Source organism: Ictalurus punctatus, chromosome 5 (assembly GCF_001660625.3).
Source record: "Ictalurus punctatus breed USDA103 chromosome 5, Coco_2.0, whole genome shotgun sequence".
In the NCBI taxonomy this organism is placed as follows: Eukaryota; Metazoa; Chordata; class Actinopteri; order Siluriformes; family Ictaluridae; genus Ictalurus; species Ictalurus punctatus.
This window is the reverse complement of record NC_030420.2, coordinates 21,256,825-21,283,762: the sequence shown is the minus strand read 5'-3', so window position 1 is coordinate 21,283,762 and position 26,938 is coordinate 21,256,825. Positions and strand designations below refer to the sequence as shown.

Genomic DNA, 26,938 nt, shown 5'->3' with positions numbered 1-26,938 from the left:
TCTTAGCGTTTATAAATAGGCCTAGAAAAAAAGCGTCTATAAAAGCACAATGTGTGAATTGTGAAGTTTGCGTGAAAATTTAAAAAGTATGACTTAAAAGAGAAGCCTATTTATGATTTCATTTCACTTACTCAAGTGATAATGGTATGTTTGTAAGCGAAAATGTACATATATATATATATATATATATATATATATATATATATATATATATATATATATATATATATATATATATATATATATATATATATGCTGTAATCTGTCTGTTTAATAGATAATTCAGTATTAGACTGATTCACACACATGGAAAAAGAGAAGGGGTTTACACATGACTCAGACGAATGTTTTATTGTTTTCTTTATAGTAGCCTACAAATAAACAAAGCATATAAGGGGTTAAAACGTATAGCCTAAGGGTAGTGCCACAGATTAAAATTGTCACAACTGAAAATGTGTCACATATTAAATGTATCAAATAATAAAAATGAATATGCCGTCTTCCATATAGCCTACATAATGAAACTTGTTTAGATGTACAGAAATACATGAAAACCAGAAACCAGTCCCTCAGGACCTACAGAATCCCGCCGCCTCGGATCATGCGGTAGAAACACGGATGATACGACACTTTATTCGAGGTTTCGTTGCTCGATTATCTCGCACATCTGCTCCAAGGCGTGAGCCTGCATGAGGATGTAGTTCTTGGCCAGCAGCAGTGTGGGGATCTTTGACAGTTTCTTGCTGTGATTTCCTCTGAACGGTATCGCGGCCCGCAGATCCTCTAGCGCGGCGTTCAGGGCGCGCATGCGCGGTCGCTCGCGCGCGTTAACGGTCAGACGCGAGCCTTCGGGATTTACTGTGGAGGATACAGGGCGATGTTGGATCTGTTCGTTAGATTCGTCAGGAGATGAATTTCGTTGTTGTTCGTTACGGTGGAACTTGTGTGTGGTTCTGTTCCTGAAGAAAGACATATTAAGGGCTGATCAGTGGCTGAAACCGGGCAAACTGTTTCCACCTGCGTTCATTGTTTCACAAAAGAAAACAGTCAGCTCTACCTGAGCACTTTAAAAGTCTCACTGTCCTGCTTCGCTACAGCCTATAGCAAACCGCTGCTACTCAGGGATTAGTGATCTGCCCAATCAAATCAGGGTGTGAACACCAACAGTCTGTTTTAAACACTGTATTAACGGGGTAGATCATCTAGGTGATACAGAGGAATATAGGACAGGGGATTAGATGATGTCGCAGTGGTGACCTACATTTGTTATTGTCGTTGAAAAATATTGTCATATTGTTCAAGTCTTCAGGCTAAAAAAAGATTATAACGGATTTCACTAGCTTCAAAACAACATCCCAGATCAAAACAACTTAATTGATGTTTGTAGACCAGCTTTCTATCTTTGCAGGGATTTTTTTGAAACATAATTGATGGAGCATGACATGTTAGAACGAGCTTGAGAAGGTTTGAACTAAAATTGGAGATAATACTAATACTACTACTGCTAATAACAATCATATGAAAAGGAGGAGGAAGAAGAAGAAGAAGGATGATGATGAGGAGAAGAATATAGATATTGTATTCATATAGCTCCTTATATAAGTCACTTAAAATCCAGCAACAACAAATAATTAATCAATCTTCTTATCAAACAAGATCTAATGAAATCAAGTGAGCAGCACAGAAAGTCACACTGGTACAGGCACTATTCAAGTGCCAAGGTGCACGGATAGGGGTTACATAAACAGAGAAAGGTAGTATATAAAGATAATATACAGCATTAAGAAGACCATTAAGAAGTGTGATAGCCAAGGGGTGTTCCAAAAGTTTCTAGGCCTCCTGCAGTCTTTGTGATCAAATTCCTTTCCCATCATTTTAGTTTAGGGCCCATGAGAGATTCTTCCAACTATAGGAGACCTGGGTAGTGAGTTCCACAGTGAGAAGAGCACTGAGAGGAAAGCTGCATTTTTGAGCTATGATTCAAATCAGAAGATGAAGGTGAGATTTTACAGAGGTCCCGTGAGAGTGAATTCATAAGCCTGGGTCCCACAACACTGAAAAACAAGCCATCCATAAAAAGTCTAAACCCATCCATTTAAATCACTAGCATGCACAGCCTTATATTAGTGGGTGAGGACAAGTACTTGTATTGAATATGATAAAAGATGGGTAACCAGAAAATTTGAAATAATTAGTTAAATATGGATCGAACATGTGGTGTGTGAGAGATATTAAACAGTCAAAATTAGTAAATGCTGAAATTAAGAGAAGGATTTCCCATGGAGGCCAGTAAGAACAGCAATAAGCAATGTGTTTAAAATATATATTATTATATTATATATTATAATATATTTAGCAATAAAGAGTAAATCAGTAGGCTATAACTGTAAAATTGGTGTTTTGACAGTAATATTCTGCTACCAGTATATAGTCATGTTTTGTATGAAAATGCAGTACAACATGTCATTACTTTAAACAAACATTACAGTAAATATCACATCAGCAACATTGCTGTAGGATACTGCATACTTTACATGTTTGTTTGTTTTTTAAAAAACAAAACAAAACAGTGTAACCATGTCACAATGCACAATGCAGACATCTGAGTGATTAGATTTTATACAGTAACTTCAGGAATCATTATAAGTACCAGGCCATTATAAGTACATCTTATATATATATATATATATATATATATATATATATATATATATATATATATATATATATATATATATATATATATATATATATATATAGTACATGGAGAGAGAGAGAGAGAGAGAGAGAGAGAGAGAGAAAGTGAAAGTGAAATGTGTCAAATATGTGATTATAGAGCTTCCTTGATGTCCACTTCATACCATTCCCTTTTTTTCTTTTCATTTTTCTATTAATTACAGAAAAGGGAAACAGGAGGCTGATTGGCTTTTTATGCTGATTTGATTTCTGTTGAATAGACAATATAATAAATGACTATATTCTTCCCACTTGTGAGAAATACCCTAAATGAGCCAGATTAATTAGTCATCATTTTCAAATGCAAATGTCTGTGTTTAGAAATTAGACCCTCACTGTCTCTTCATAAGGAGGGGGTTGATGGAATGCAATCAAGCGTTCTGAAGAAACACATCTGCTTAATGGGGGATAGAAGCTCCAATTTGTTGCTACTAACAATGTTTCTAAACATTGCACATTTTTTGTGAAGTGTGATCAGGGAATTTTAAACCATCTATCCCCATTGAAGGTTACAGAGAAATTAAGTAGTAATGAAACAAAAACTTTTAAATACTATTATAGTATTATTTGAACAAACTAGTAACTACAATCCACACACCGATCACAATTAAGAGCTCTGCTCATATCAAGAGCGCTGTACAGGGGGATGGTGTCAGAGAACAAAGCATAAGAGAAATAGATGGGTAGATCCCTGGGTTGGAGGGTAACTAATATATTAATATATGGAAATTAAAGCATGAATAAGCGTGGCAGGCACACCCATCTGCACACACACACACACAGATGCTAACACACCCTCAGAGTAACATTTGCATATGACCTTCCACCCTGAGGGGGTGCCTGGCCTAATTTATGTCTTTAAGATGCAGGGTGCAGGTAATCTTTTCATATAAGGCAAACATTATTATGGTAAATAATAAAAATAGAGCATCAAAGCACAGACTATGCTCAAAATGCACAGAATTTTTGGATAATTTTAAAGCAGCTAATGTTCAGAAACGTAATGTGTCATCAAAAAATCTGTGTGAGGCAGACACGTCAGTACAAATTACCAAGAAACAAAGACCAAAAAGAATGTCCAGGACATATGATGTCATTACTGCATTTGTGCTTGTCCAAATCTGAAGTGGAGAAATAACACACACACTTTTTAAGCAATGAATGTACTAACTGATGCCAAATTTTATATGACAGTCATGTGCATTATTGACCAGTTATGCAAACCCACATAAAAGTTTGTGACTAAAATTAACTTTGAATGACACTGTTAACATTATAGTAATTCTGAGTTAGAGGAACAAATGTAAAATTCTACTCTTTCTGGTTTCAGGTTCTAATGTAATTCCTAAGTCTTATAATTTAGAGCCCACCATTTCTGCTACTGTCCTTCTTATGTCACTCTCCAGATAATCCATACTGGAGTGTAGATCAGACCGGCCCAGTCATCCTTACACCTCACACCACCCGCTGCACCGTGGACTGTTGGCAATGGGGAAGGGGGGTCTTCGACTTGTTAGTGGGGTGAAAGAAAAGCCGTTGCCGGGCGACTGAATCACGGTTGCCATAGTAAACTTGAATCAAGCAGCTGAGCCAATCATCTGAGACCATGTGGGCCAGAGTGGGTCTTGTGCTACTCAGAAATGCACACGTGGGAGGACGATTGGAGAACAGAGGATGCAGAGGGTGGAAGGCATGTGTGTGTGTGTGTGTGTGTGTGTGGGGGTGCTCTGTCAAGAAGAGATGGGAGAGAGATGTGATAAGGGACAGGGAGTAGGAGTGGAACACCAGAATGGATTTAAAGTCCACTTCTGGGGATTGTCATCTCGTCTAATTGGGTCGACAATTTGACCCAATTTAAAATTAGAAGATAATACCTGGAATAGTATGAAAGGGACTTAAATTCTCTTATTAATAGCCTATATTTTCAATTTTTGTGTAATTGCAAATGCAGGGTATTGTTTTACAATTTTGCATTTTTGAGTGAACGCTATCTTTAGTCACAGTTTCTTAGATAAAATAATTAAATAAATTAAATTCCATGAAATGGCTTAGTGGCATATAATTCAATCAGAGTGTGGGGGGGGGGGAAATCTCGTCCTTCTGACCAAATAAGTTAGCTGATAGGTCAAACACCTGGGCCTTCCCAGAAAGAAGTCAAAGCGGTTGTTACTGCAGCTGAACTCTCTTTCTAATGTCTCGTTAACGGTTTTCTTTATTATTATTATTATTCTCGTCCATAACAATACCGCACAGTCATATCTCTCTGCATGACTAAAGGCGAGCTGTTGCATTTTCTCTCAGCTCTGTTTTGTGGTCACGGCTCGTTGTAATGGAGAGGCCCCCGCTCGGACTGTCCACTCAAAGAGCCTTACAGCACAGCGGCCAAATGAATGGAAATGAATGAGCTGCGGCCGTATTGTAATGCAGAGGGAGAGACGGAAGTGGGGGGCTCCTCCCTCCATCGCCCATAAAAGGACAGTCCCCCCTAAAAACACGAAGAAACCGCACCACGTTTTAGCAAATTTCCGGACACTTCAACGAGCTGCACCTTCCTAACGGAATAGGAGAAGGCCATGATGGTGGGGACGCTTCAAAATCCGAATAAATGGAGTAAGAATATTCCTAGCATGTAGACTATAAGGTAGTACTGACCGGCGGAGAGATGGATAGAGGGATAGAGATATTCGCGCGGTCATCTCAAGGCTCGTTATTCGGTGTAAGGAAAAGGATGAGCTCAGGTCGCAGTGTGAGGAATGAGCAGGTGCCTGCGCCATTTTGCTTCTTGTTGACTCTGCGTCGTTTAATCAATGCTGCATAATCTAACCTATATGTAGCCTATAATCTGTCCGCAATATGCTTAAATCATGGGCTGTTTTTTTTTTTTTTTTTTTTTTTAAACGATTACAGAGTAAAACAATTTTACGATTTTTTAAACGTATATTTACTTCTCTTTATTTTCTTTATTAGAGTTGATGAGCTCAGGTTGATTGCAATACATTTAGGTTATTTGTAGCCTGTATTCAGAGGCAGCAGAGACAGTGTGGTGTTTTGGATTTAGAGACTGTATAACCTAGCTACTATTCCCGTTTTTTGGGGTTTTATTTATTTTATATATTTTGTTTTAAATCTAGTGATTTTGCTTCTCCGTGAATGTCAGTGTCGCTGATTTTCAAGGGCATATTCTCCTGATGGGGATTTGGTTATAACGGGTTAGAAGGAGGGAGGGGGGAGGGACTCTCGGTCCATGTCATGACGTCACCTTGTCCCAGTGTAATCCTCTTTGCGCCGAGCCTTATCATCAGCAGAGCAGGGTGAGCGCACAAGGAAGCGCTAATCTCTGCAACACTGGACCTGAGCACAGACGACAGAGCTGAACGTTGCGGCAGAGGCTGATCACGAAGGGAATAAGCTACGTTTTGTGTCTGTTCGCTTCAAATGAAGTGCGCAAATCCAGCGGGGATGAAGGGATAACGGGCAGGTTGTGGGGAAAACATCCTCGGCGAAGGAACCTTTGTTTACGGAGCTGCTTTTGAGGACCGACTCTGTGCCGTGTGACGTTTTTATGATTTTTTTTTTTTTTTTGCTGGGATAAAATTTTGGGGAGGGGCTTTTAAAGGCTTTTATTTATTTATTTATTTATTTATTTATTTATCTATCTATCTATCTGTATAGAAGAATATAAGGATGTATAGCCTACAGGGGTGCTAAGAAATGAGCCATTCGTGTTTACCACCCTAATGAACAGAAGGGTGCAAGCTACAGACACCAAAGGGACCGAGAATTATATTAATAATGTCTGTGATTAGGTTGCAGATGCGACAGTGGATAGCGCGCCCTTAATGACTTCTTTAAATGTTAATTGGGTATTTACATTAGTTGCGATTTCAGGCCTTTAGAAAACGCGTCGATGAATTGGTATGTCGGAGATTTGAGGTTTTGCAGTAGGGAATGTCAGGGGTGTCTAAAAAGCTTGGCTGACTGAGGGACAATAGCGATGGCAGCTTGGATGCGAGCTGCACAATTCAGTGAATTGACGGGTGATCAGAAAAGGCCGACGGCCTGCTTTCAATGCGCCTGCATTCGACGGGCTGTGCATCGGATATGACCGAGCAGTGATACAGAGTGATACGATTTTTAATCGCCAGCGATTTAATGCGGCAGATTGCAGCTTTTTCCTGTCGACCCCGGGCTCCAGCTCTGCGTGTTCACGGCGGACCTTGATTTAATATCCGATACAATTAAGGCACGCGGTGAATGCCAAGAGAGGCTCCTCGAAAACTGCGGGATTCATCTGCGGGATGCTGGACAGGAATGAGAGCCCAAGAGCGGTTTTGAGGCAGATGCATGATAGAAATAGCAGCTTTGATAGCTATATCCAGCTCCACCATTTGAAAGCTTTGCTCTTTAAAGTCTGCTCACATTACAGTAAAACGTGTCATAGAGCATCAGATGGCTAATGAGCATCAGATGGTTGAGTTTTAGCCCTATAGCTCTGTGTTAAATGGCCTGAGATTAGGTTTACAGTAAATGGCTGGATGGATAATGACGTGCGCGTCCATTAGAAGGCTAAAGAGACTACTGGCGTTTTGTCTGATTTTCTCACCGTATGCAGGAGAAGAGAATAAATATACGTATATAGGCGAATAGATTCAATAATATAGGGTAATGCTACATCCTGAAAACGCATTGTAATCGCAGTAATAATAATAATAATAATAATAATAATAATAATAATACATTAATGAATAATTTTTTTGTCCAGTTTGTCCAGTGATTAAATATTTGGCTTTGGCCTTCATTTTGCTTCTGTACCTTTCCAGAAATTGAAGTGAATATGACTAAAGATTGCTGAATGTGTTTCTTATCTTTCCGGCACACCAATGTCATACTATCAAGGTCTTCTTCTTCTAAATAAAATATTTCACTGAATATCCTTCCAGCACACCAGTGTCACATAATATTAATGTCTTTTTTTTTTTTTTTTTTTTTGTAAATAAAATGTGGTAAATGATTGTCTGCCCTCTCTAATTCCCGTTTACTTTCCTTTGTCTTTTTGGATGCACTTGTCTCATTGGAAAGCCTGTGACCTTCTTGTTGGTCGTAACATGATAGAGGTCGCACAGAAATTGTGAAATAAATGAAATACCTCACAAATATCGAGTTTTCACTTTCATTTTCTTTGTATACAGAATGTATACAATTACTGAATGTAATTGATGTCCGTTAAAGAAAAGCTTACAAGGTCAGTGTTTTGATGATGGCAACTCTGCAGTATTAGCTTAGGCTGTGTGATCGACTGCTTCACCCCTCCAATCAGCTATCCGGGTTTTTTTTTTTTTAAATTGGTTTAACACCCCACAGATTCAACGGTGCACAAACAGGTGAAGAATAAGAGACAATATGGAATATTTAATTTTTAAAAAATAATTACATAATTTCCAGGATAACATGCTCAGACAGGCTGCTGTGGCTTGAAAGAGGATCCTGCTAATATCTAGGAAGACAACAAATATGCAAACTGCACAATGCAGTGCAGGAAAAACAAGATTTCTGATTTATCTCTCTCATATTCATATTCATATATATATATATATATATAAATAAATTCATTTGACCTGCAGTCTGCTCCAGAATTATTGGCACCCATGGAAAAGAAAGTTATTAAAAATGACTGTTTAATTAGCTTTATCTCTCCTTGAAATATCAGAGGAATCCAACCTTTAATCGAAGTAAATTTGTTCTAAAAATAAATAAATAAATAAAAACACAAAAGAAAAAAAAACCCCCCAAACGTTTCACTTTTACTGGCAATCCTATAAATTCTTATGAACAAAATAAATTGACACTTGTTTCCATTTAAATTTTACCTTTTAAGTTCAACTGAATGTTTAGGAACCCTTAAGTGATCCATGACTTCCTGTTTCACTGAATATCCAGCTGGAAATTCAGACAATGGCTATAAAATTGCTACACGCATGAACATACACCTATCTTCTGTGAGAAAAATAAATAAGAAGTTTAAAACAACCAAAGCTGTAATGAACCTTGCTGGAACAGGACGCACGTGTATTTTACCATACATACAGTGAGAAGGATGTTAGCAGGCAAAGATTTCTCTAAGATTTAAGGTTGGAGATTTTCAAGAGATGTCCAATCTATAATTTGATGCCACATCCATGGTGTCTGCTAGAACTTTGACAGGAAGCGGCTTCTCAGGTCAGATGAGACAAATGTAGATCTTTATGGCAACAAACACTCCAGGTCAGCTTGGTGTAAAAAGGATAACTGGTTACACAAAACAAAAAGAGAACCAAATATGTCATGTTAAGTATGTCGAAGAAACTGCAGAACGAGCTATTTTGGTCCAGAGGCACTTGGAACCTTGTCAGGATACATGACATCATGGACTTCATGAAATACTGGATTTTAAATGAAAAACTAGCTGTCTCTGCCACAAAGATGCAACTAGGTTGTGGTTGGATCTTTCAGCAGGACACAGATTCAGAACATGCATCTAAATCCACAGAAATTTTTTGAAGGGCCACAGAAGCAATCTTTTGACATTACAGTCCAACTACCGGTGGGCTGAGCAGAAAAGACGAGTCCAGGATCCTGGAGCCATATTTGGTCTGTATTCTCCAATCTCATCATTATAGAAAACTTGGGTAGACAAATGGGGGTTGTACAGAGTACTAAATGCAGAGGTGCCAATAATTTTGTACATATATGTATATATTCTTGATAATGTAAATTTACTTCAGTTAAAGGTTAGACTTCTTATATTTTCAGTGTGAGGTTAAACAAATGAAACACAAAGATGATTTTTCATAACATTGTTTCACATATCTTTACCAAGGCTGCCTTTAATTCTGGAGCTGGCTGTATATTAAAAAGGGACAAACTGCTAATGTAGCCAAAAGTGAAAGGAAACTAATGCAGTCCTGTTAACATGACCTTATTTGCACAACACTGATTGACCACTATCACATTTCATGTTTTATTACCAACATTAAGGCTTATCTGATTAACTGTTAAGACACGAATGAGGAACACAAATATTGTATTATTTCCGAATGGCTAATGGAATGCATTTCCTCTTCGTTATGGGCCAGAGTAATGCTCTTCTGGTCTGTCCGATACTGCATTAAAGTTGCCTTTACGTTACACTTAATGACTTCAGTGCTGCTTTGGGGAAAAGGCATTTCACATAGCATTGTAGAGATGCACACTGATTTAGCTTCTTCTGCACAAGATTACATCACACACCCGACAGTTTAGAATAAGTAAAAAGAGATGATGGGACTCCTACAAATGACAAATCAGTAAAAACAAGACCTTCAAACACGAGTTACAACATATAGTATTATTTTAATAATGACCATGATCAAATCTAAGAACGTGATAGATAGTGACCTTCCATACAATGCATATTCATTTCAGGGGTGACTAAAATGTTTGCCTTGTAATTTTTTTTTTTAGTATTTCATATATTCTCATAAATCATTTGTAATATGATTATATAAATCTCAATTCCTCACATGATAGACTCCCTCTTTCACACACAAACACACGCACAACAGCAAGCAGGTCCTAAAAAAATCACGCACAGAAACCGTATACTCTTTTTTTGTTTCTTTTTTTTCTACTTTTAACAGTAAATCAGTAACATTAATTTTTCAGGTTACACATTTGAGGCGTTCTCAGTTATTATATGCTCCTACATTAAAGCTTAGCATTATACTCAGGATGAGGGGAAGAAAAGATCAATAAACTGAATTGTTAAGAAAGGATGAGAAACAAACCTACTGGAAGTGATGCACCTAAACTGATTTCAGTAAGCAGTGAATGCTACATTTCTCTTAAATTGGCTTGAGTAAAGAAACAACAGCCTCTGCTGGACATCAGTGGAACAGCACAGTTAGAATGCTGCTTTCGAACCATAAGCAGAGTAAAACAAATCATAGCACTTGGCTCAGAACCATAACTCAGACAATATTTTTCCTCTTCACTTCAGCCAGTGATGATGTTGACTTCCCTTGGGTTGAGGGTGCACGGGACGTCTTTTCCCTGATTATGCTGTTGAGGTATAGTACAGCAATTATTTAACGGTTTTGATGACAAAATAGCTTTAAAATGTTAAGGCTCCGAGCATGAAAAGTAAATGAAAAGCAACATTGTCTGACCAATAGGACTTACCACAAAAAAAAGTTATAAGCTGAGTGTTACATAATTCAAAAATATAGTTTTCTTTTACAGCAACATCATTGTGTATCAAGACACATTTCTCTGTCCCTTATATGCAATGGCACATATACTCCTCAGTCAACGCCTTTCAAATCCCTACAACCAACAACAAAGATGCACATCTTGATTGTACAAAATTCAACTGGCCAAGTACAGTGACTGATGCTGGGGAGGAGTCTACGGTGCTTCCAAATTAGTCTTCTCCTCACTTTACCAACCACCATGTCAACACATACTTACAAACACGCATCATGGGTTTTCAACAGTCACTGACTCACTTTGACGCTCACAGCCAGTAGCAGGTATGGTTAAAAAAAAGAAAAGAAAAAAAAGAAAAGAAAAAAAAAGTGCAGATAACTGTTGGCCAAAGTCAGTTAAGTAAGGAAGGAGGGAGGTATGTAGAAACCAAACCAAATGACCAAAGAGAGACAAAGATGATCATGATGCCATCATTTGATAGGCGCTAATTGATTTCATCTCCAAAGGAGCTGGAACCAGAACCAGTAGGGCAGAACCTTGAGTTTGATGCTGGCCCAAGTCCCCAGAATTAAATAGACAACTGTTTATTTTTCTTTTTTTTTAAATTTCTTCTTGTGTCCTGTTTTTAAATTTCATTTTCAAATGGTCAGTCCTAAAACAGTTGATCAAGCTATTGGGATGAGGTGCAGTCTTCTATTGTTTACTTCGATTTTGGCGTTCCTGGAAGAAGGAAAAAAAGATGGAAGGTGTTCAAAGGTGATGGCTGCCATACACAGTTCATTAGATCATGGCCCTTGTACTGCATGACCAATACAAGACATCCGTATTTCACCAACGAAAGGTCCACACTCCCCCTACAACCCCCAATTTAAACTGTTTACCTGATCCAGACGTGATCGATTCTGGGAGGAAGTGGGTTCATAGTTCTGTCAATAGAAATGAAGAAAGTGTGAATAACATTACTGACACAATGTGTCCCAGAAAAGAGGAAAAAACATTTCATCTTATGTAAGTAACTCAACTTAATGGGGTAGCAATTATAACGGAAACAATTATTTTAAAGATACATGTCAAAAAAAAAAATAAAAAAAAAAATAATAATAATAATAATAATAATAAAAGCTTAGAAACATTTGCATAGGGTTCTTTTTGAAACTTTCACTTTATACACATGCGAACATGTACACACATGAATACTCCGTGATCAGCATTGTTCAAAAACACATCAGCATACTATTTCTGCATCAGGAAGATGAAATGGGGGCAGGTCAGGGCCAAAACAACCCTGGTGGGCAGGTTTCATGTCAATTGTTAGAGATTTCACATAAACTATTCTGGGATGCAAATTAGTCTCTTTTGGTCATTGCTCTGATTGAGCTACAACTCATAACATACACTCAGTATTTACAGATCTAGAAGATCCCAATGATTACCTGGTGGAATGTATTTCGAACACTGTTTTATAAGAAATCATGCTAAAAAATAAACAAAAGTACTTAAAAAGTTGGCATTCTGAGACACAGCTCTAGATTGTTCAGTCTGCTTGCTATCCCTTCGTCTACGTTAATATTGCATTGGGATGCACTAATATATCGGCCAAAACAAAACAAAATTCATTTTCAACTACCAGCCATTTGTTTAGTTGATGGAAATTTCAATACCACCTTTTAGCTAGAATGCCATATACTACTGAAATCACTGGAGGGACAGAGACTCTTCTGTCGTTACTTAGCATCATATAGTTTAATGAAGTTTTGCATTTTTTTCCTAATACATCCTTTTGGTCAAATTCTAAATGTAAACAAATAAGTAACTGAAATTCCAATTAAGGACATGAAGAATACTTTGCTTTTAGTAGCAGTTAAGTTTGCTTTGTGTGGTGTTCACATTTAATGTGAATTGAAACCAATAGAAAACAAATGGCAGTGACCCTACACTATAGTTTCGGTAAATAATAACAAAAACAAACCTGCCAACCATGACGAATAACAATGAGTAGTTCTGGCGGGGGTTAAGAACACGTTTATTGTTGATACAGTAATTTTACAAATCACTTGCATAAGGTAAGAACCCATCTACACTTTACGACCAAAATATGTGGACACCCCTCCTAATTTTTGTTATAGTTTAGGTATCTCAGCCATACCCTAACAGATGCATAAAATCAAGCATATAGCCATTCTTCATAGACAAACACTGGAAATAGAATAGGATACCAGGAGAACACGACCTAGTGCAATGCATGTGCCAAAAGTAAAGTTTGGTGGAGGAGGGATAAAGGTCTGGTGCTGTTGTTCAGGGTTTGTGCTCAGACCCTTAGTTCCAGTGAAGGTTAACGTTAAGGCTACTGTTTACGAAGACATTTTAGACAACTGTATGCTTCCAATTTTTTAGCAACAGTTTGGGGAAGGCCATCCTGTTCCAGCATGACTGTGCCCCAAGGTCCATGAAGACATGGTTGGATGAGTTCGGTGTGGAGGAATGCCTGTGGCCTGCACAGAGCCCTGACCTCAATGCCACTGAACACCTTTGGGATGAACTGGAACGTGGTGATCTAGGTCTTCTCTTCCAACATCAGTGCCTCAACTCACAAATGACCTTTTGACTGAATGGGCACAAATGCGCACAAACACACTCCAAAATCTTGTAGAAAGCTTTCCAAGAAGAGTGGAGGCTGTTATAGTTGTAAAATGAGGCCAACCATATTAATGCCCATGGTTTCAGAATGGGACAGGCTCATATATACACTCACTGTCCACTTTAATAGGAACACCAGTAGATTCATGTAGTTATCTAATCAGCCAATCATGTGGCAGTAGCACAGTGCATAAACTCCTGCAGATACAAGTCAAAAGCTTCAGTTAATGTTCACAAATATCAAAATCGGGAAAAGGTGTGATCCCTGTGACCGTGGCATAGCTGTTTGTGCCAGATGGGCTGCTTTGAGTACTTCAGAAACTGCTGATCTCCCAGGATTTCCACACACACACGTCTCTAGAGTTTACACAGAATGGTGCACAAAAAAAAAACAAAACAAAAAAAAACAACAAATAAACATCCTGTGTACAAAGGGTCTGTAGGCTGAAACATCTTGTTGATGAAAGAGATTAGAGGAGAATGACCAGACTGTTTTGAGCTGACAGGAAGTCTATAGTAACTCAAATAAGCTTTATATAACTTTATAATCATGGGCAGAAAAGCATCTCAGAATGCAAAACACATCAAACCTTGAGGTGGGTGATCTACAACAGCAGAAGACTACATCAGGTTCCATTCCTGTCAGCCAAGAACAAGAATACAAGGCTATCATTGGCACAGACTCACCCAAACTGAACAGCTGGAGACTGGAAAAAGAGAAGATGGGGTTTTTTCCTTCTTCTAATCTTCAACAGTCCAGTTTGGGGGATCTCTGCACATGATCGCCTCAGATTTCTGTTCTTGGCTGGCAGGAGTGGAACCTAGCGTGGTCTTCTGCTGTTATAGCTCAGCCACCTCATGGTTTGATGTTTTTGTGCATGATGCTTTTCTGCTCACCGTGGTTGTAAAGAGTAACTATATAAGTTACTATATCCTTCCTAGCAGCTCGAACCAATCTGGCCATTTTCCTCCGACCTCTCTTCTCAACAAAACGTTTCCACTCACAGAACTGTCACTAGGGTATGAAATTAGCACCCGCCAAATGCGGGTGAATTGTCGGTAGTGGCATGTATAATTGTCTGGTCATCCGCCACGTTGGTGGGTGCATTTCATGCACAAGTGGGGCTTAGAAAAACAGTTTTCTAAATTTGTGTAATTTAGTTGTACCCAGTCCTCCCACAGTGTTTGTGACCTGGCTGTACAAACATTAAACATCACTTTGAAAGTGGAAGCGAAGAAAAAGCAAAAACTCGGAAATGTGAAACTGGCTAACTGTCTGTTGCGTTCCTAACGGCTTGTGGAAACAGTCATTAGCATGTAAAAGGAACAGATTGATGTGTTATGTATGACTGAATATTTGTATGAGTGTTTTACACTTATTTAAATTTAATGAATGCGTGTGTGCAGAGGAGTGTACCACTTCCCAGGTTCAGGTAGGGAATGAGAACGCCAGAGGCAGGCTTAGAAAAACTCAAAAGGTACTTTATTCTTTATCTTTTACTTTCCACCGGTTTTAATTTCTACATGCGCGCGTGCACACACACAGACACACACACAGACACACACACAGACACACACACAGACACACACACAGACACACACACACAGACACACACACACAGACACACACACACAGACACACACACACAGACACACACACACAGACACACACACACAGACACACACACACAGACACACACACACAGACACACAGCTCTGTGCTGGTTGTCAGTCTGTCGGCTACGGGAGACAACTGAAAGCACAAAGAGACACATACAAATCAACTTTCACTAATTACATGCAGGTGAGAATCATCACGCATTACCTGCCGGTTCGACCTGCCTCGCCTCCTCTCCTGCCACAACTGACACGTGATCACGCCCCCGCTGCCACAATGAGTTTTAATTTGATTACATTAAAAAATAACTTTTTTGTTTATACCAATTATACAATTTAAAACAACGCCATTAGTTTCTGTTTTTGTGAGGTGGCTGGTAGAAATTCTGAGCGGCCGGTAATTTTTTTTTTTTTTTTTTTTTAATAATTACCAGCCACTGTGGCAGGTGAAGGAAAAAAGTTCCAGATGAAAAAAGATTTCAGACCCTGACTGTCACTTTCTCAAAGTTTTTTTGCTTTTTCGCACCATTGAGAGTGTAGGTGTGCTGGACAGGTGTCCGCATTGTTTTGCCTACACAGTGTATGCAGGTTTACGGTAACCACTAGGGAAAATGAGCTACTGCTTGCCTGATGGTAACTGTAAAACTCTGTAAACACACACTTACACACGCTTGGCCATGCTGTTTGACCATGGGTATATTGACTGGTGCATGAGAGAAAGCAGTTTTCAATTACTTGCTAATTATCACTACTAATTACCATGATCATTAAAATTTGTAGCATGTTAGATTTTATACTTCATTATATGCCTATTTCATTCTTTCTCTCTTTCCGAATAGAAAGTGCTGTTTTTGACTATATCACCAAACAGTTTTGGTTTCGCCCTACCCCCCTCCCCCCAAAAAAACCCCCACTGATGTTAACTATATACACTTATCTAATGGTAGCCAAGTCAAACATACACTGGAAAATTTACCCTTACAGAAAGTTAGGGCATTGCATCAGTGCATCTTTCAAGCAGGAAAGATGAGGGGAGAGGAGAGATTACTAAATGTGAGATGAGGGGAATGGTGTTTGTTAATGTCGGAAAGTTCAAAACACCTGAGCAACCATCAGTCATTCAATTCACATGCTGATTTGCTTATCTGCCATTTTAGTTGGCAAAAAAGAGAAGTAATTTGGATCTTTAAGTGATAACTCATAGCAACATACTTCAATCTTAAAATGCAGAGTTCCTACACAAAATACTTAAAGGTTGGCAGGTTTGCAGAAAATGATCAAATGATAGTGGTCATGCTGGCTTCAAGACTGCCCTCAAGACTGCCCCCCCCCAACAACCTATACAATTAAATGTAGATTGATATTTAACTGTCCTGCTCATGAGAAGGAATTTAAATGCCAATTTAGGCAATGATAAATAAAACCAAGTACTTTTTATACATTTTACCCTTGCATGATGCACATATAAAAACACAAAAAATAAGAAAAATAATAATGTATTACCTTTCTCACCACCTCTTCCTCCTCCTGTCGTTTCTCATAGTGTGAGAAATCATCGAAGATGGATGTGGTGTGCTTGTAGGTGGCAATGATCTTCAGCACCTGCTTGGCCTTCTCCAGTGGTACCTCCTGGGTGTCACGTGAGTTGGTCACTGGTTTGTTGTCATTGTTCTCCAGGCGGATATGGCGCAGCTGGCTGTTGGGCACATCCTTGACAAAGAGCCAGTCAACGTCAAATTTGCCCTTCCACTTGTCCTGAGCCCAGACACCGGCACTAGTGCCGTAGTCCACTGGTGAGCGCATCTCGGCCACGCCACAGAAGTGCCCACTGCCATTTACGCTAAACAGCAGGTAGACAGGGCCCCGACCATTGAGGGCACGGAATGCTGCGTCCAACCTCTTATTGCCGTGCTCTGTGCTGCACCAGATGGAGTACTTGATTGAACGGTGGATGTCATCTTCTGAGTAGCTCTTGATGATGAAAACACGGCCATGCTTCAGGTTCCAGTCAAAGTCCTTCGGGTTGTAGCTATGCGATGCACGCAGCTTCTCCAGCAATGGGTGTGGGTCTCCTGAGCCCATGCTAGAGCTAGAGCTAGGACCCATCACTCCTCCTCCTCCACCGTTGCCCAATCCGCCACCACTGGAAGGGCCAGTGCTATCCATGCTGCCCCCTCCACCATAACCTGGGTTCCGGTTACGTGGTGCTATCCATCGTGTCTGAGGGGGCGGAACCGGTGTATGATTCTGGTAGGGCTGTGGAGGAGCAGGAGGAGGTGGAGCCTGCAGAGCCATATGCTGTGCCAGTGACTGGGCTGAGGGCATGGGTGGCTGAGGGTGAGGGGGCAAGTGACCATGTGAGAGCGAAGGCGGCTGCTGTTGCTGCTGGGGAGGCAAAGGTGATGCCACTTTGCTCCCCTTGTTGTCCCAGGTGCCAATGTCCATGTTGTGTTTGATGGGTGGTGGTGGAGGCGCACCTCCTGCCACAGGCATCCCAGCTTTGCTTTTCACCTTCAACTGCTGCGCTTTGGCTGGCTTACTTGCGATGGCTGCCCACGAGGTCGGTTTGGGGGCTGGCATGCCTACTGGGGTTCCACCATTGCCAGTGGCTACTGCACCACTGGCACCGATGACCGAACCCACAGTCTTGACAGCCGAGCCAGTGCCGGTGACAACGTCACCCCCGATCTTCAGCCCCAGCATGCCCTGCTCCAAACTGTTCATACCTGGTGCCTTGTTCAAGGTGTCACTGTGGAAGCCTGTCTGCCCGTCAGGCACAAGCGTGCCGCCCAGAGAACTGGGTGGGTAGCTGTAGCTGCCACCATAGGCTGAGCTTTGAGTCTGCTGGCCCTGAGAGCCGCTGGTGCCCCAAGCTGAGAAGGCAGGATTCTCTGGGAAAAAGTTAAAACGGTGGGGGTAGATGCTGCTACCCAATCCCCCTGGCTGTCCAAACACAGTGTCATGCATGAAATGGTGGTCTCCGTTGCTAAGTGGGGCATAGGGGGCAAGGTAAGGGATTGGAGGGTCACCGCCAGTTGACCAGGGAGCCTCACTAAGAGGGTAGGGGAACCCAATGGATGGCGCATAGTAGCTTGATAAGTAGGGGTCAGTCATGGATTGGTAGCTGTTGTTCTGGAATGCAGAAAGGATGTAGTTTGAACTTTGTAATAATAATGATAATCAGCATTATCCTTGCAACACCAACAAAAAAAGCAATTTAGTAATATACATGATGATTAAATGAGAGATCAACTTCTCAACCAATAACTAAAGCTGTTTCTCGGCAGTCAGTGGTAAAGATGATAAATCATATAGTCGACGTTTATTGTTGAACATCATAAGACTTCTAGAAACAGAAATTCATAATGTAAGCTTATGTGAAATGATTTAGATGTCTCACACATGCTGAAAAAACTAAGAAAGGTTTTGATCTAGGGCAAATTAGGGACCAAGGACAACTCAAGGAATTGTCATCAAGATCCATGGGTAATATAGCAATGACTGCCCTATATAAAATAATTTCCTTCTCTTTTACACAATTTTTGGTACATACAGAAAGCAAGCATACACCCACACACAATTTTCCTCACCGGATTAGACTGGCTAGTGAGGTATGGTTCAAAGTCGTTGTCATGGACCGTTTCCTTTTGGTGGAGTGAGCCATTTTGCACTGAAAAAATTAAGCCAAAAACAAACAGACAAAAAGGGTGTCACAAGCAAATAGTTACTTACTATATATTACTGCTAGTTTGCATTTATTGAGAACACAGCGTGTCTTAATTCCAACGCTGCATAAACATATTTTTAAGTTGCGGAATGATAGATGAAGGCAATTTAAATCAACATTGACTCTTGTTGTCAATGATATGCAGCACCACTTTGAATGCCCTTTCAGCCCCTTCAAATCGCTTATAAAAAATAAAAATAAAAAGTCTACACACCCCTGGTAAAATGGCATAACTTTTTATTTCCACCCTCAATTACAAATTACAACTAGGGCTGCAACTAACAATTATTTTCTTAATCGATTAGTTGGCTGATAATTTTTCGAATAATTGATTAATCGGATGGGGCAGGGCAAACTTTCAGTGCCTTTAAAAAAAAAATAATAATAAAATATATATATATATATATAAATATAAAATCCACTGAGTGTTACAAATATAAACTTCAGACTAAAACTTTACACAACTGTTTGTCCAAAACAGAAAAGAACCCAACACACACACACACAAATATATATATATATATAAATAATTAATTTAGGACTGTAGTTTAATTCGGTGTTTTTTGTGAATCCATAAAAAATAATGCATAAGTACTTACATATAATATAAACTAACTAAAATGATATATATATATATATATATAAAATAGATAGATAGCATTATTTTTTATGGATGCACAAAGCACTGAATTAAACTACAGTCCTAAATTAATAATAAAAACTCACTTTCACTGCACCTTGTGGTTTCTGTTACTCGCTGCCTTTAGACGTATTTTACTTCTGATCGTAATGTTTTAATTAGACATTACAGATCTTACTCACGCTACACCGTGTATCACTGCATCTGCACTGCGTGTAAGGAGCAACGCGGCCTCGTTACTAAGACATCACTTCCGTTATAATAAAGAACAGAATTTACACTGCAAGCACGCAAATACAGCATATAATAACAATAAACTGAAATTAAACTAAACCTTTTAAGCAACTGGCGACCGCATCACCGTCATGCTTCCGTGCTGCAGAAACTCTGCTTTATAAAGTTTATAAATCTTTCCGGCGGTGTTTAATACAAAATGCCCCCTGCCTTAGAGGACTTAGGAGGTTGCACACTTTCTTCCACAGTCACATGATGAATTCACCTCCGTCTGATGAGGACTGAGGTCATGTTGGGAATAAAAGATAACGCTGACAGAAACATTAAACTGAAGAAAGTCGGTGTCAGTGACTCTGAGGCTGTAGCTAGCAGTGTCGCATTATGTGCGTGTGACATCAAGCGCTGTCGACTAGGAAGAGGCTTATACTTCCGGTTAGTAAAAACCCGCTAGTGTTCCATTTGAGATGATACTACCTTTCTAAAATTCACACACTAGATGGTAGAGTAGTCCGTGCACAGTGTAAGTGTATAGTACGTTATTTGGGACACAACTTTAGTATTTACTCTCCGAGGCGAGTTTTCGGAACAGAAGTAACGTAATGAGTAAATGTACCCCGTGCCACGCGCAGACCAACTAATCGATAATGAGATTCGTTGACAACGATTTTCATAATCGATTATTATCGATTAGTTAGAATAAGAAGGAAGCCTTCTTACCCTTGGGTTTTTTTTTCCCTAAAATGTTTCTCACACATTGCATTGTAATTTCACATTGAGGGTGGTAAACTTCTGACATGATTTAGTTTGATAAACCTTTTTCTTTTTTTTACATCACAAAAACCAGCCATTTTATCAGAGGTGTGTAGACTTTTTGTATCCATTGTAACCGAGACCTGTGTTCAAATGAGTGCATGATATAAAAGCTTACTAATAATTAAGCAGGTGCGCATTTATAAAAGGTTTTAAAGCTGGGATTATGCTTGCTCTTATATTTGTGCATGCAAGACGGATGGCCCGTGTATCCTGCATTTTCCAGTGCATCAATTGTGATCACCCAAAAACATTAGTATGACATGTACATGGTTGAGTAACAGAGTAAATAGTAGGAGCGGTAGAGCAACAGATAGGACAAAATAAAGGTATTTATTTATGTACTGTTCTAAACAGCATTACCTCTCCTACAGCTTTCAAATCTACCGAAAACCAACATTTGAGCTTTTGTAAAACAGTAAATACCTTTAAATTCAAGATCTCAGTTTTCAATTTAAGACAAAGCTCATGACAATCATAATGATGGCAATTTCTTTCTTTTTTTTTTTTTTTTACAAAGAAATTAACAGCTCACCCTTGTATTTAATATCTCCATGCTACTGTACAAAGTCAAATGTGTGTCCCAGAATACCTAGCATTAGATCACTAAACAGTTTACCGATCAATATGGAAACCTGTTGCACAGATATATTTCAGCTCTGGCATGCAATAGATATCGCTTTTAATCTTTCTACTGTTGATTGCAAATTGCAATTACAATTAACGATACAAGAGGAAATAAAATACAGCAGGAACCTCATTGATAAATTATGATGTTATCAATAAAAGTAAGTATAAGGAATTTAATAACATTAATCCTAGGTCCTGCTGCAAGTCATTTTAGGTATTTGAGTATCTCAAAAAAGAAGATTTGTTTTAGTAGTAAGTCCGCTAGTAGCAAGTTGCAGCAGGATTGAAGAAACTATGTGCCTATAAAGTTACTTTACATGGATGACTGATGTCAGGCCCTTCTCCGATTCCCTGACTATAGCACTGACTGTGATTGGACAGAGATCGCATTTCAGTGTGGCACAAATGTTTCATATCGATGAAATGCAATGCAACAGGGAATTCTATTCACTTTTAAAATTAAGTCAGCCTTTAAATATTAAACAAAGGCAAGCCTGTGCTGATTGATATCTGAAAGAAAGAAAAAAAATCAGCATAACGGCAATGCAATGAAGGATTTGCGTTTCTGTGTCGGTGGTCCTCATGCCACAAATGAAAAGCCACACCATTTGTGTACTGGGTTTCCGCACAATGTTGATTTGGATTAGACATATTTTACCATGGTTAGTTCTACAGGTAGGTAAAAGAGTTTAATCTTTATATATTTGAACGTGGAGTGCAAAAAAATGAATAAGTAATTCTGATTGCACTATAATCCCAGAGATACACCAGTAATCATCACATTACCACACCTCCCCATTTAAAACTAGTCCAGCCCAAACAGAACTTTAGTCTGTTAAGAAAAAATTTAATAAAACCAAACCTGTAAAAATAAACAAACAAACAAATGTATTAAATAACCGTATTACAACAACATGACCCCTAGAAGTCTAGTAGGTCTACCACTGTGTACATCAGCAAGAACAAAGTCTGTCAAACTTCCAAACATGCAGCATTAAAGCATGAACTAATTCAACATTTGATTAAAACTCAACTCAGAATTTCAGACTTTGAAAAACCAAAGAAAACGCCCTCTCAACTTGGAATGCCTACTCATCAACTTGGGACGGTCTCCTCAACCACCGAGCAAGTGATGTCAAATCAACATGGCTGCTCACAGCATCAGCATTAAACAAAGTAGCAGTTTAAAGGGGTCATATGATGCTTTTAAAAGTTCATTATTTTGTTTAATGGGTGCAATAGAATAATAGTTAACATGCTTTAATGTTAAAAAAGAAAACATTATTTTTCACATACTGTACATTATTGCAATACTTCTATTCCCAATCTCATTCGCAGTCCATCATTTAAGGGATGGGTCAAAGGCACCTTTCTACTCTTATTAACATGCGTTATAACTTCCAACCACCAAATACAGAATCATCTCTGCATTACCAATCTGTATTTTTGAAAGCCCTCACCTACACCCTATTATATACCTCCACATCTTTGCACAAAGCTGGCTCAATTAAAAGGTTAAATGCCAAGGAAGTAACTATTCACCTGGGTATGAATCATCTGACGTAATAAACAGTGCATAGTTGCTGCGATTACAAGTCTGTCCCACAGTTCATCTCAGTGACACTGTGACTACTAGACTTGATGAATAAGTGAATCGCCAGCTGGTGAATGGGTATGAGTAACATGCACTAAACATGAGCTCTGACGTAAAAATAACATGTATATTTAGGTTTACTCATTTAAATTGCAAAACCTGCAATATGGATGAGGATCATGATCTGACTGAAAATAACTTTCCTCATAATCTGATATACTAGCTAGACTGATCAGAAATGGTGCACTTAGGTTTATACTCAGGGATTGTAAGTCCATCTTTTAGTATGTACACGATCAGATTTTCACTATTTAAGACATCCGCAACAAAGGAAATGTCCAGCAAAGGAAAGTAGGCACCAGAAAGCCACAACTGACCACAGATGCTAGCCAGTGTATCTGGTACTTCTACCTTGTTAGTCCATATTGTAGGTGTACATTTAAGACACTTTTCCACTGCACAGTACGGCAAGACTCGCTTTACTTTCCTGAGCTTGCTTTTCCACTGCAGTTTAGTGCCGCCTCAACGTGTGCGCCATCTTCCACTCGCCTTCATGCAGGAATAATGTTGTATTATCAAAGCCCTGTACAAATACACGGCCAGGCTGTATTCCAAATGCCTTTCCAGTTCACTGAACATGGATCTATTAAGGATGTAAAATAACGGCGTTCTAGAACCTACGTAGTGCTCGATACGACTAAATTAGATTCAGCCGCGACAGGAGTGACTTCGATAAACGCCTGTTTGGAAATCGGCAACGAACGAGACAGAGACCTCTGTTGTAATTTTATCTGTAATGAGATAAAGGATACATTATTTCCAATTAATAGAACATTACCATATGCAAAGTATGAATTAAATGACACACATTTACTTAGGCACAATACAGAACCACTCATTAAGGAGAATCCCTACTCGCTCAGCACGTGGCTCGCATTTAGTATCGGCTCGGCTCGCTTGGAACATTGAACGAAGTGGTACTAAAAAAAAAATTACCAGGTACTATCTACAGAGGAAACCCCCCAAAAAGCGAGCAGACTCGAGTCAAGTCGCACCACATGGTGGAAAAGTACCATTAGAGACCTATTATGAAAGAATACGTTATAATCTGGATTAAATCATCATCAAGTCTTTTATCATGGGATAGCTTTAAAGTTTTAGGGTGGCACATCTGTATTGTGGTACAGTAAATTTGTTTGGATTTTAACACCACCACACTGGGTTGAGAAAACACTCGCACCAATTTAACACGTGCGACATGGCACTACTGTGTCCGTGTACCTGCTGCTAATCGTACAACATAACAGAAACTACATCCAGTAACCGTATACCCAAAAAGTACACTTATGTGGTAGGTTTTCCTGACAAAATGCTCAATGTCGTGTAAATACCAGTAAGGTGGCGAAGTAGATTTGTGCATGCTTGCTTCAATCATCCTAACCAGCGTTATAAGGAGTTATGACTACACTCATGAGGCATTCATATTGAAGAGAATGCACACCTGGACTTGTTGGTGTTGTAGGATACAGGGTCTAAAAGACCATTACAGTCTAAGCAGCAATGGTGTCCAGCCACATTTGCTTCAAATACCGCTTGCTTTTGCCACAAAGGCATTGCACAGAGATTTCGCCACTATTATCATGAAGGAAACACAAGGAATTTTAAAGCGTCTTGTTTCACAAACGGCGACGGTACTGTTCGGCCTCGTTTACATTCGCTACACTGACTGCTCACTATTTGACAGCTAATATTAACGCTGGTCGTGTTAACTTACCTTTAGCATCTTGTCCTTTTGATGTCTTGGGGGTCCGTCGGCGCAGACAACATGGGAGAGATGCAGGGAAACAAAACATACATTAAATTAAATCAAATCAAATAAACAAAACCCAGAAGCATGCAACAGAGCTAAATCGTTAGGAGCTAATGACGTGCAGTGCTAACCAGCCAGCCAGCAATTTCAAATCAGTCAAATCCAGAACACTAACTAGCTGATGTACTTAACTAAAGAGCAGTGCTGGTCAGCTAGTTCACTGCAAATTAACTTCAGTTTTGTGTGATTCACTTATGAGCCTTGTACTGGCAGCTTCTTAAGAAATGGATGGAAACGATGCTACGTTGCAGCAAACTTGGTATTTCCCCATGTCGCTAAACCGGGGTCAGGTTCATAAGACCAAAAAGCAAGCCAGCTATGTAGCTAATTAGCGGGCTGCACATCCGCAATAGCCATCAGCTAACGCTATGGCTGGAAAGAAGCACATTCCCGGTTTCTGCTCCGAGGTCCAAGCCAAGGCCTTAGCTTACCTGCGCTCAGAGCTAGCAACTATGGACATAACCAGATATTCCTCTAGCAAATGCACCTAATAGTAAGGCCTACCTGAGGATCAATACTGGTGGTAGACATAATTCATCAACCGAGCCTCTATAATCACTAAGAGTCTTGCAAACTTGGGGGGGTTTTCAGCGTTATTCCGAGTCAGTGTTTCCTTCTTGGGCTGCTGGCGCTGTTAGCTGCTGCTGCTGCTGTAACGTTATTTTTCACGGCACAAATCCTCAGCAAGTTCCACCGCCAGATTCTCACAAACACCTGAATGTACAATATTCCGGTCCGGATGGTGTCTGAGGTTATTATAAAGTCCACCTTTTAAATATTAATCCAATTCCGTTCCGCGGCGTGTTCTTTTAAGATTTTTTCCCCCTACACTTTCCAGCCTTGAGTTATTGTGCAGTCCTGTTCACTTCCCCCAGCTCCATCCGGGACCTGCTCAAAGCGGAATGACGTAACACACACACAGGGAGCTTTACTTCTTTTAAAATTCTCTTTGTTTGTATGTTTTTCCTTTTTTTTTCTTTTTAAACATAATCCATATATGTGATCATTTATATATATATATATATATATATATATATATATATATATATATATATATATATATATATATATAAATATGTAATTATTTATTTGCTTCCTGAAATAATCAGAAAAGTGAGAAAATCTATTTCCTATAACAGTAGGAAGTGACACAGCTTCCAGTAGGTTGATGACATAAATATCAGTAATGTATTTCAATCACTCATTCAAAAGAAACTGCATTTTAGGTTTTCTTTCACCACATATTCCCTGGTGACGACCAGCAAACTGAGGACATTGGGATACAATATAAGGACTTGTATAAACAGAGAGAAACAGTCCCCAGAGTTAAAGTTACTCACTGTTTATATGGACACAGCTGGGAACGATTGAACACTTAAAAGAAGAGAGTTTTTTGTGTTTGTTTCAACAGTGAGGATTTTGTTGACCATATATACACCCACACAGTTTGAGGCGGGAGAAACATTTATTTTTAAAGATATGAGAGATGATTATAGCCCAGATTGCTTTGATTTTATGTGAGATAACAAGCCGTGGCAGAGTGTATACTGTGTGCTATAAAGGTGGGGCTTTGGAAACCTGCAGAATTTTGTACCACTTTACCAATTTACAGTCACATCCATCCTTCTTGATGAATTTCTGTTGTTTAATTTCTCTAGTCAAAGTGTTTAGATAAGATAAATAGAACTGGGGAAAAAGAAAACTCTAGAGTGAAATCAGCAATGAGACAGCAGAACCTGAACCTGACTTTGTAATGCTTGAAAAAAAAAATCATTACTGTTGAAATTTATATATATTGGTTCTAAATTAAACTATCTGAAATTCAAAAGGAGATTAGATTAGCTTGGATTAGATTTTCAGTGTAAATCTTAACATATTTAAATATATTGTTTTTTAGTTAAACTATTTGAAATTCAAAACTAGATTAGATTGGGATTAGGTTTTCAGTGTAAATCTTAAGATATTTTAATATATTGGTTCTTAGTTATACTATCTGAAATTCAAAATTAGATTAGATTGGATTAGGTTTTCAGTGTAAATCTTAAGATATTTGAATATATTGGTTTTTACGTAAACTATCTAAAATTCAGGTCTTGAAAAAATTTGTTAAAAAAATTCAAGCATTGAGACAAATATTCAGAGAAGACATCTAGGATACAATCTGTGTCTCAATCAGCTCCCTAGTTTAGCACTGATCAGGGAGTCGGCCATTTTAAGGGC

The 26,938-nt window shown here is 39.0% G+C and overlaps 2 protein-coding genes across 3 annotated transcripts; both read right to left on the bottom strand.

Moving 5' to 3' along the window:
- Window positions 1–336: 336 nt before the first annotated feature.
- si:ch211-196c10.13 (protein dimmed) lies at window positions 337–5,614 on the bottom strand. The gene is made up of 2 exons (XM_053680575.1): window positions 5,389–5,614; window positions 337–959 (listed from the first exon to the last, which is right to left on the bottom strand). Exons 1-2 carry the CDS (start codon window positions 5,508–5,510, stop codon window positions 632–634), a joined length of 450 nt encoding a protein of 149 aa, XP_053536550.1. The 5' UTR covers window positions 5,511–5,614; the 3' UTR covers window positions 337–631.
- Window positions 5,615–10,084: 4,470 nt separating this feature from the next.
- ythdf1 (YTH N6-methyladenosine RNA binding protein F1) lies at window positions 10,085–25,609 on the bottom strand. 2 transcript variants are annotated; one of them, XM_017468549.3, is made up of 6 exons: window positions 25,223–25,609; window positions 24,623–24,647; window positions 18,804–18,883; window positions 16,717–18,345; window positions 11,841–11,885; window positions 10,085–11,679 (listed from the first exon to the last, which is right to left on the bottom strand). In XM_017468549.3, the coding sequence occupies exons 1-6, from the start codon at window positions 25,247–25,249 to the stop codon at window positions 11,653–11,655; spliced, it is 1,833 nt and encodes a 610-aa protein (XP_017324038.1). In that variant the 5' UTR covers window positions 25,250–25,609; the 3' UTR covers window positions 10,085–11,652. The 2 variants fall into 2 exon arrangements, with proteins under 2 accessions (XP_017324038.1, XP_017324036.2); XM_017468547.3 differs by lacking the exons at window positions 10,085–11,679; window positions 11,841–11,885 and adding an exon at window positions 14,454–15,349.
- Window positions 25,610–26,938: the final 1,329 nt, after the last annotated feature.